This window comes from Sinocyclocheilus rhinocerous, unplaced genomic scaffold (assembly GCF_001515625.1).
Source record: "Sinocyclocheilus rhinocerous isolate Xijiao unplaced genomic scaffold, SAMN03320098_v1.1 scaffold739, whole genome shotgun sequence".
Lineage (NCBI taxonomy): Eukaryota > Metazoa > Chordata > Actinopteri > Cypriniformes > Cyprinidae > Sinocyclocheilus > Sinocyclocheilus rhinocerous.
Genome location: NW_015635049.1, coordinates 206,658 through 217,786, shown reverse-complemented (window position 1 = coordinate 217,786; position 11,129 = coordinate 206,658). Strand labels below are relative to the sequence as shown.

Genomic DNA, 11,129 nt, shown 5'->3' with positions numbered 1-11,129 from the left:
CATTTTCGCTGTTGTCCTCGCTTGTTTCTTCACAATACCTGCAGAACTTCTGATGATTTGGCTGTGCAGGTCTGGCTGGCCTAGAACATGTGCGGGTATATGCAAATGTTGGAGGCGTACATATTCGTGATCCCGACTGTAAGTCACAGTCGGTGTTATGTTCTGATTCGCCTATTTTTCAGTGGTCTTTTGTATGCACGAGATTTACATAAGAAGGAGGAAACAATGGTGTTTGAGGCTCAGGAATGTCATTTCCATGTACAGAACTGTTATTATTCAACTATGCCAAGGTAATTACAGTTTTCCATTCTATGGCACATTTAAGACGCAAACGATTAAGTTTGTGAAAACTTGCTAAAACCAGCATTTTGACATAACTTAGTGTGTATTTGTCCATCTAAGTTAAGCACAAAAAACGGGCGAAAAAATATTTGCGCGCTTGCGTGTCTGTGCACAGAAAACAACCGCCTGTCAGACCGCAATTGTAAACGATAATACAAAAATGATCTGTTTGCTGTCATACACTGTTAATGCTAAAATCATGTACTACAGTCGATATTGTAACATTAGTTAAAGTTACTTACCTCAAATGATGTGTCCTTATGAGTCCTCCAAATGACTTGATGCAGCCAAGTCCGTGGTTCCAGTTCGCGCCCGCGCCTGTGTATATGTGTCTAAAGCGGGATTTATACTTTCGCCTGGCTCCGCTCCGAATAAGTCATTTGCCGGTAACGTTACAAGACTTCTCGCGTGATGAATGAGTTCATGAATTAATAATTTCTTTATGTACAAATTGATTAAAACAATCTTAAACTTTTGGCTTTATTTCGCATCAAACACAAGACAACTTTAAGCAAATAGTGTATAAATAGTATGTAAATGAATTCTAATTCTATTTTTATACAATAAAAATAAAACATACTTCAAATAAAATGCCTTGGACAAACTGTGCAAAAAAACTATGCATTGTTTTGTGTCAAAAAGCACCTGATGGAGTTTTAACTAAAGGGGTCATATGATGCTTTTTTAAAGATCATTATTTTGTGTATTTGGTGTAACAGAATATGTTGATATGCTTTAATGTTGAAAAAAACACATTATTTTTCAAACAGACGTGCATGTTCGGCTAGAATCGCCCTGAACTCGTGCATCTTCGAATGCGGAGTTACAAAAAAGTAAGTTACAAAAAATGCGTGCACACCGCCACGCGAAATGATTTTGCGCGCACTCAAAGTGAACTTCCGCCAACACCGCGATGACGTCATATTTGCTGCGCGCACCCAAGCGAACTTGCGGACGCGTTTTGCTCTTGTTTTTGCCCAAAGATTTAAATTAGTATTAGATTCAATAATTGATGAAAATCAATCTGGGTTTATGAGAAAAAGACTTATATTTAATAATATCGTCAGTTAAATTAAGTCAAGGCACCACACAAATATTTGATCTGAAAAGAGGTGTGAGGCAAGGTTGCCCAGTTTCAGTTTATCTTTTTCTTATAGTTGCTCAGGTGTTTAGTCATTTTATTAAATTAAGTGAGTTAGAAGGAATTCAAGTTGAAGGGAGAAGTGTCCTGATAAGTCAGTTGGCTGATGACACGGCTCCAGGACAGAATCTCACAAAATTTTAATCCTGTAATCAAGTAAAGAGCAGATTTAATATTTGGTTACAGAGGGATTTATCTCTTAAAGGTCGTGCTCTGCTGGCTAAAGCGGAAGGTATCTCTAGGCTTACCTATGTTGCTTCCTCAATTCATTCAGATAGTAAAATAAATCAGATAATTGATCAAACAATGTAAAAAAAAATTGTGGAAAATCTGAATCTAGTCTTTCACAAAGCATAGCTAACTTAAGGACATCATAACTAGCCACCATATTGATTTACGGTCTTAAATATGTCCAGTGTTTATCAGGTTGTGCGTCAGTATAATGGTCCGTGGGGAAACACAGTGTTCCATGTGTAGTTACAGTACATGGACTAAACGAAGCCTCGAGGCAAATCATTTGCATCGATGATTTTTTGTATTCGAGTTACTCTAGGAATCGTTTCAGCCCTAGTCCAATCCACTTGCCAGTTAATTCAGACTCTTAAAAAAAGAGAAAAACTTTAACCATCATTTACTTGTGGCTCAGATAAATGTCAGTTTGCATACAGCCTTTGAAGCTTTTTCATATTATGTCAGCCAGTATAGGATGTAAATGAGAACATAAAATTTGGTGCAATACGTTTATCCTTCATGTTTCGCTTTTAATTATTTTTGCGCACATGCTGCTTTCACTTCAATCTTTCCATTATCAAAGCACTACTTTCTCGTTGCAAATTAAGCTTGAAAGCTTTCTTTAGGTAGACTCAATAAATAGCCCTCAGGTAAGAGAAGGCTGTATATTAATGCTTTCCCAAAACTGTGGTGTTTATAGTGTGCTTAAAGTTCAATCTTGCCTTGCTCTGTTTTGAAGGCTGCACTGTTAAAGTTAAAATCTTTACTGTTAAAATCTTTCCTCTTCATTAGTTCGGGGCCCATACCCTGCAAAACTTGTCGTGCTGAGGGTATATTTGAAGAGGCAACGTCTATGCTCAATATTGCAGTGGTAAGTGCTATCATTCTTATTTCCTGGTAACTCTTATTCAGTCAGTGTATACATTCTTAGCAAATGTACATGCATTGGTGTAATGTTTAACATTTACAGGAATACAGTTTCAAAAGGTATTCATTAATGAAGAAAATTCCATTGTCTTTGACTCCCCCATAGGCGTTTCCTGATAATGCAGCACGAAAGGAAATTGATAGCTTGCCAGCCAAATGCCAAAATGATGGATGTAATTGGTCTGGAACACTGAAAGAGTATGAGGTAAGAACATTGCTCACCTGGCTTGTCATATCAGTCTTAAAATGTTTTACATTTCTAAATGCCAACTATTATGATGACATTTTCTTTAAACATTAAGTCTAACCCAACAGTTAAGCAAATAAGCTGATGAAAAATATACTGTCAGTTTGAAAAAATAACATCCGCCCACGTCTGTGAGTCTGAAAGTCAGCACTTAAAGATGGGGGTTGGGTGGAAAGTCCCAAGGCTGCCTGGAAAGTACCTGTGTTACCATGTACAGTGTAGATGATAAGCTTTTGAAAATTGCTAGTGTAGTATTTGTCTTTTAAAACTATGTTAAAAGCATAATAACCTTTTACTAGTGGCCGACCGATATATCGGCATTTTTCAAATATCGGCATCGGCCGATAAGTTTTTCTGTTTTTCGAGGTGGGACTTTTATTTTGATCTCCCTCTTGTTTGCCGTCGTCGTTAACAGGTCTGTCTAATACGGATAGAAGTCTGGCTAATAATCCAATAGAACTGTTAAACAAAGTAATTAAAATGAAACTTAGTCGAATCAAGTTGTGAGATCTTGTGAAGTGTGCATGTGACCTGCATGATCGCGTGTTCTCTGCGTGACTTTCGGTCCGGGCAAATTGAATGCTTTAAACATTAAATTCTTGATTTCAAATTATGCTGCGCTTTATGTATTTGCCCACTGTCATATTAATGTAATTTTTACTGTGTGCTGTATGTAAAATGAGTGTTACCATGGCTTTATTTGAAAATGATTCCCAAATGCACACAAACTTCCCAGAATACCGAGTGCTCTGTTGGTTACAGTTTACTTCCTTTTTAATTATATTTTTATTAAATACTTTGTCATCTAAAGTATAAGTATGTTTATTTTACAAATGTATTTTTTAATCCATTTTCAAATGATTTCATATTTCTTAAATATTAATTAAAATAAATACAATTATATCGGCTTTATATTGGCCATCGGCCACCCTGCTTTCCAAGATATCGGCATCGGCTGTCAAAAAATGTCAGCCGATATAATTGGTCGACCACTACCTTTTACCCTTCTGTGTAATGATAATGGAAATAATTTAGTTTATTTTAAAATTTTAAGCTTGGAAGGCTTTTTTGTATTGAAAAAGGGTTTTGTATATTTGGTGAACTGTTTTCAGAATAAAAAATAAAAAAAAGATTTATTGAGTAGTTTAAGGCATTCAGAGAGCTGATGGTTATATAGTGCTATAAGTGTATGTGATTGTGTAAGATGAGAGTAATGCTTAAAGTTATTTCTAACCTGTGAACCTAGATATTTTGATTGCTGACAAAAACTCTTGCCAAGTTTCCATTCTGACTTTCAGTCTTGTTTCTGAAAACCTGAAACCTTTTCAAGTTTAACTTGTTTTTTTACTTCCATTTGGCTGGTAAAAGCATTGGTACGACCCACATTTTCCCCTTGTGTTTAGTGATTAAGTCAGTGTTGAATGTTAAGTCATTATGTCAGATTGAGTCAGTGTTGATTCATCTGGTGTGAACACATGGTAACTAAAGAAATGAAGCAAGAAATTCCCCTAAAGTCTGACCATGTTCTTAGAATATTTATCTCAGATTGTTTCTTTGATGTATAGATTGATAAACTGGTGTAATGACTGACTTACTTGATTCTGATCTTTTTTTTATTTTTTTTTATCTGAGTAACAGATATAACTGCCATTATATTTCCCACACCCTTCTTGTTTAAAGACCAATTCACACTGCACTGACAGATGCAGACAAATTGCAACATACACATTTGTCAGGTTTTGTCTGATCAGTGTGTTACCCCTGTATGTTGGTGTTGGTCGACGCTTATGTTGGATCGGTGTTTGTCAGGTTTTGGAATGTCTGAGAAGTGATGTATGTACTTGGTCGTCTGTCAGTGTAGTGTGAATTGGCCTTAGCTCTAGCATTATCGTATATAAAGTTTGCCTAATTAAACAGGGCATTTGCACAAAGACACACCAGTGGAAGATGACCTTTGATTTAGACAACTGAGAATGACAGCTAAAAATATAAAGATGTAGTGATCTATATAACTATACATAAATTGTAAAACTTTATATTGTTTTTTCTGTAATAGCTGTGGCTTTTCTTCTTGTTACTTAAATGTTCATCTAAAACAAAATAATAGAAAATAAAGCGTATACACTATGTTATGTATAGCCATACATTAACTTAAATTTGAAAAAGATTAAGTAGTACTTAATTTAAATTTAAATTTCTCCTATTCAGTCAGTAATGCGGGTTTGGAACAACATAAATGTGGGTAAACAATGAAAGAATTGTTATTTTTGGATGAATTACCCCTTGTGTTGCAGTTTACCCCAATTCACCCTACATCTCAGAATTCTGAAAATGTTCTGTCATTGTTCTGTCTTGTGACTGTCTTGTCCACAAGGTCATTATGTACTTTCAGCCAGTTATGTCTTGTGATCATTTAGTAACTTAAAAACAGGAAATGCATCTCATGGGAATAAAGGGCATGAACAACAGCTAGCTATAAAAAGCTATTCATATTCTCAAGATAATATTGAATGGGGCACAATTTAAGAGTTGACTCATACACAACAATGTGGTACTTTTCCTTTCAACATAGCATTTAAGATAGACATTTACAGATACTTCTTTTCTTCACTAGGGTCAGCATGAAGGTCGTTGTGACTTTGAACGTGTAAAATGTGAAGCATGTCAAGCACTCATCTTGGTCAGTGAGAAAGACCGCCACAATGAGCGGGAATGCGAGGCCAGAACCCTGAACTGCAAATACTGCAAGGTCACATTCAACTTCAAAGAAATTAAGGTAATCCACATCCTAGAAGTGGCCTATCTTTAAGTTTACCACTGATTTATTCTGTAGTTTGTGTACATTTAATGTTTGCTGTGTTAACTAGAGCTGTGGAGTATAACTGTTACTCCACATATTGATGTGAAAATAAAAGAATAAATTCTTGAAAAATGTTCTTAAATAGACCTATCATACATATTAAAGTACTGTTTAATTGTAATTAAAGTACCCCTATTATTAAAAAACAAAGCACTTGCATCTAATGTTTCCATTTCAGTTTTCACAAAAAGAACATGCATGAATGAGAAAATAAAGTACGGGATGTGCTTGATGTTAAAAAGAGATATTAAGTGCAATAAACCATGAAAAAGATCTCAATGCATTATTCGCGCTGTCTGGCACACAGCTGAAGCACCTGCACAAAAAGCCACCTCTCGGCATGCGTTCCCGAATTCAGTTTTCTTTAGCGACGTATTGCACTTGAACGGTCAGACATACAGAAATTATTTAAAAATATCTGTCTGTTGGTGAGTATTCATGTAAACATAGTTGGGGGGGATCTGATGTGTAACATTATATTAGGTCTGTGCATTAGGTCTTAATATAATAAACCTGCTGCTGTCTGTGTCATTAATGTTTACCAAACAACAAAAGAAAAGAGAGAATCACTTGCTGATCTTGACTGAGTAACTTTTGTAGTTTTAATAATAATCAGTTTATTTATAATTGATACACTAAGACTATGCAGTAATTTTTACATTTGAATATATGGTTTCTGTATTATTTCTTATTTGAATGTTTTTGTTAAATAGATGTAAAATTAAAAAATGTAAAGCACTGTCTATTTAATTTGTTTCTTTCTTATATTGTATTTGTTATACTGTTTGTTATTTGTATCTTTGTTCTTTTTATTAACAAAGATAAAATAAAAAGAACTATGTTGTGATTATAATAATAATAATTATTAATGATAAAAGAATCAGAGGAAATGAAAATGCAAATGAAATGCATAGGCGTTTGAAGCACAAAGAGTGAGCAAAATAGTTGTTGATATCATATTATCTTTGCTGATTCTCCTTCCTACATTACATTTTTGTGTCACAGGCCCATGACGAAATATGTCAGAAATTTCCCATGCAATGCAAAGACTGTGGTAAAAAGAAAATCCCCAGAGAGAAGGTTGGTCTGCGTTCTCAGCCATATATTGGTTCTGCTTGAATTACAGTATTTGTCAGTATGTAAAACACTGCAATGTAAACACTCTGTTAAATATATATTAGCCTCTAAAACGTTTTTTTTATTATTATTATTCACACAATGCTTCTAATTATTTGTTGTCATACTCATGTGTTGACTTTTTTCTCTGATTTTCCCTCCTCTTTTTTCAGTTTCAAGAGCACATCAAGTCTTGTGCAAAGTCTAAGTCGGCGTGCCAGTTCAGTGAAATTGGCTGCAGGGCAGTGGTGTGTATTTGTTTTTCATGAATGTAGTTAAGTTCAGAATAGAATTGAGGCTGTTCAAGAGATTATTGTTCAAAGGAGATCTACTGCCTTTTTGGAGCATAGAAAAATGCCAAGCATTTCGGAGTTGCTTAGTTAATTAGCTTCTTGAGAAATTAGTGTTGTAGTGTAGGCCATCAGAAAGTATTTTATTTCATTTGTGGTGTTTTGTTACTCTCTGTTAACTGTTCTGAAATGCTTCATAAATTTCAAAAGCCTTGAAATAATCTGGGTCTGGTGAGGGAGCTTTGACACAATTTGAACACTGCCAGAGAGATCATATTAGACTGGCCTACACAGCACGGAGTAAATACGTCATCAGAATGTTATGATTGAATTTTGATTTTCAATGGCTCTGAATTGGTCCAGAGTAGACGTCTTACGTCACCGTGTTCTGAACTCAAATGTGCTCACACCAGTAATCTTCATTCTGCATTCACACAGCAGATTACCGGTAATTTACTGGTAATGTTACAACTTCTCATACCGGTAAATTGCCAGAACGAATTTACAGGTATTTTTGAAAAGGTCCATGATCTCTTAATGGTAATTTACCAGTAAAGACTGTATGTGTGACAGGGGCTAATGTGCTTGTTATTGTTTACTAAAGAACTTATTAAACATTACCTAATGATTAACATATCATTATTTAATGTAAATTAAAATGCTTCCAAATATCATGAAATGCTCAATTCTTATGATCATGCACTTTTTAAAAATCTACAAATGATTTTAACAGAAATTATACGATTACAAGCTTATTTTTAATGTACTTTTGAATGCTAAGAAATGTCATTCAACTTCAGTTTACATATTACCTAATGCTCTTTTTTTTAACATTTATAAATGTTGTGAAAAAATAGCTTAATTAGTCATTTTTAGCACTTCACAAACTATTTGTTTTAATATAATACTTGTTAACTCATAATTAAAGTCTGTAAAGGTCATATATTGGGTCTTCGTTTGTTGTGTAGACTTCTACTATTTACACATCTTTACAAATCATTTATTAATAAATGTTTGCAGTACCCAGTCTAAAGTTGAGGCTATACATTATTTGTAAATGTTTATAAATATTCACTAATCATTCAGTACCTTTATGGCCATTGGACTTTTAGCTGCTGTAACAACATTTGTGTGAAGGGTGGTTATTTAAATTTAACTAAATGCTTGCTAAAGACATAAAACATATTGTAATTTGAGTGCCTTATGTTTTTTATTGCCTCGGCACTTATGTTAGTATTCCTTGAATCATACATTAACAGAAGAAAACAAATCAGAAGATTCTTGTTCATTTATCAAAACAATGTAGTATAAACAGTTTTAACCATTTTCCCTTATAGTAATCAAATTGATCCCCATACACTGTTGACCCCCTTAACCAACTCATAAACCTACCCATACAACCAAACCTGCCCCCAATTCTTACCAGAATCACACCTCAATAGCAGCAACATTAACAAAAGCATTTAATTATTATATAACAACTAAAATCATTTGATTTTCAAGAAGGAATGCTAATAAGCAACTAGTTAATCGTGAGAATTGTGTGCTAATAGTGTCTTGCTTCAATTATGTGTTTAACCCTTTCTTTCTCTTGGTAACCACAGGACATTTTTCAACATAAATGAATAAATAATTGTAATATCAAAGAAATGCTTTTACATAATTTTATGTAGTCCTTTTTAATGTAGTACTAATATAAATACTTTTGCATAGGTTGACAATGGTAAGCAGCAGGAGCATGAGCAGACCAGCATGACAGAACATTTGCGTCTCATGCTAGCCGTGCTGTCCTCTGTGCGCCTGCTGGCCGAGGGTGCTGGAGAGTTGCAGGAAGATTCCGGACTGGGATTGTATCGTGGACTTGAAGACGCATCTCCAGCGGGGGCTCATGCTGCTGGCCATAATGCAGGAAGAGGAGGCGGTCCTGGTGTACAGCAGAAAGTCACAGCTTTGGAGAACATAGTGTGTGTGTTGAACAGGGAGGTGGAGCGCTCGGCCCTCACCCTGGAGGCACTATCCCGTCAACATCGGTTAGATCAGGAAAAGATAGACAACTTGTCAAACAAGGTACTATGCACACTTTGCAGAAAATTATACACTTAAATAGTTCAGATAAAACGCTCGCTAAGTTGGATTTATAGGATTTTTTTTTCTTTCGAACAGCAGAGATGGTTTTGATGCTCTGCTATATGTCAGAGCATGATGCGAGGCTCTCACCTAGCAGGTAACACATTATGACGTATTGACCGATCTTGTTTTATGATATGCTGGTGTAACATTTTACTTCAGGGGATAGTTTACACAAATTTGTCTGTCATCTTTTACTCTCCCCAATGTAGTACCAAACAATGTATGTGTTTTTTTCTTCTTCCATGGAACACAAAATAAGAAATTCTGGAGAACTTTCAGTATAATAAAAGTGAAGGGGGGCAGATCTCCAAAAATAACAAAAAGCAATATACAGTGCTAAGTGGTCTGTACGACTTCTGAAACTATGATACGAGTAACTGACTGAAATTTAAATCATTCACTGAAAATCTTTTTAAATGCCTTGTTTTTTTAAATAAATTGAATATTCAAACATCCCTTTTAGATAAATGTGCAACAGATGTACCTAAAAGGTGCATATCGGTGCCTTAGATTAGTAATATGTATCCTTAAGGTACTACTATGAAACTTTTACAGGTAAAAAGCTACAAAATTGTTGCTTTAAGCGCACACTATACCCCTAATGGTATTTTCCCCTTAAGCGTTGGTGTGGTACATTCGGGCAGGACACAGCTCTGCATGTTCCATGGAAAGAACTAAATCATACAGGTTTGGAACAGCATGGGGGTGTGTAAATGACGACAGTGTTTTCATTTTTGGATAAACCATCCTTCTGATTTAATAGCTTTGAAAGTCAGTTTGTATTTTAAAAAAAAAGCTTCTATAAAACAGTTGTTAGCAAGATTTGCTTTGATTTGTGAAACACGAGCACGTGTTTTTCCTCCTCCAGCAGAAGAGCCTTCGCTGTCTCTGCCATGAGTCTTCATTCACATGGGATATAAAGTGGAGACCATTCAAGACTTTCTAATAACTGATCAGTTGATTATTGAGTTAAAAGAGTAGTTTAATCAAAAATTAAGATGAAATGGTGACAGAAATTGCTCTTTTAAAGGTAAAGTTCAACCAACAATGAAAATTTGCTGAAAACGTTCTCACCCTTAGGCCATCCAAGTTGTAGATGAGTTTGTTTCTTCGTCGGAACAGATTTTGTGAAATTTAGCTTTACATCACTTGTTCAGCAGTGAGTGGATCCTTTGCAGTGAATGGGTGTTGTCAGAATAAGAGTCCAAATGACCTCAAGTAATCCAGTCGATCAGTTATTGTCCTACGTATACCACCAAATGTAATGTGAAAGGCTGCTTGTTTGTAAGAAACAAATCTGTAAGTGTAAGAAACAAATTCCCTGTTGTCCTCTCGCATCAAAATCCACAGACATACTTATTTTGAGCTTTTTTGTGCTTGTAAATTTCCTGATTTAGAAGAGATGACTTGTTCACAATAATATGGATAGAATATTCTCGTATTTTAGCCGGAAGCAATGGTTTAAAGTTAAAAACACCTTGGTGATGAATTTGTTTATTACAAATACACAGCTTTTCATTCCACAAGATGTTAATTGATGGACTGGCAACCCTCTACATTGCGAGTAAATCACTCGCATATGCGACTAAATCTTACTCTGGGTGACTAAATAATGTATAACATTTAACATTAGCCATTGGCTAATAAATTCTTTGATTTTACACACCAGTATGTGTGTGAGAGGCGTTCAACACAGATTTTTACTCGATAAACACGCTGACTGAGCGCTTGAGAGTTTCGCTCTCCGTGAAGCGATCTGTACTATTTGGATGCGCTCAATGGATCATGTCATGTACTCAGTGGATGCGCAGTATGTAGCACGCAGCGCACCTGTATTTGACGTAC

General features: G+C 35.2%; 1 protein-coding gene across 4 annotated transcripts in view; it reads left to right on the top strand.

The window, feature by feature from the left end:
• The window catches only part of LOC107746475 (TNF receptor-associated factor 2-like), a 55,397-nt gene that overhangs the window by 31,065 nt on the left and 13,203 nt on the right, over positions 1 to 11,129 (top strand). For all 4 annotated transcript variants that reach the window (XM_016560698.1, XM_016560699.1, XM_016560701.1 and 1 more), the window contains 6 exons: positions 2,507 to 2,585; positions 2,748 to 2,846; positions 5,503 to 5,664; positions 6,754 to 6,828; positions 7,038 to 7,112; positions 8,868 to 9,221. In XM_016560698.1, the coding sequence (XP_016416184.1) occupies positions 2,507 to 2,585; positions 2,748 to 2,846; positions 5,503 to 5,664; positions 6,754 to 6,828; positions 7,038 to 7,112; positions 8,868 to 9,221 (844 nt within the window). The remainder of the gene's footprint in view (positions 1 to 2,506; positions 2,586 to 2,747; positions 2,847 to 5,502; positions 5,665 to 6,753; positions 6,829 to 7,037; positions 7,113 to 8,867; positions 9,222 to 11,129) is intronic.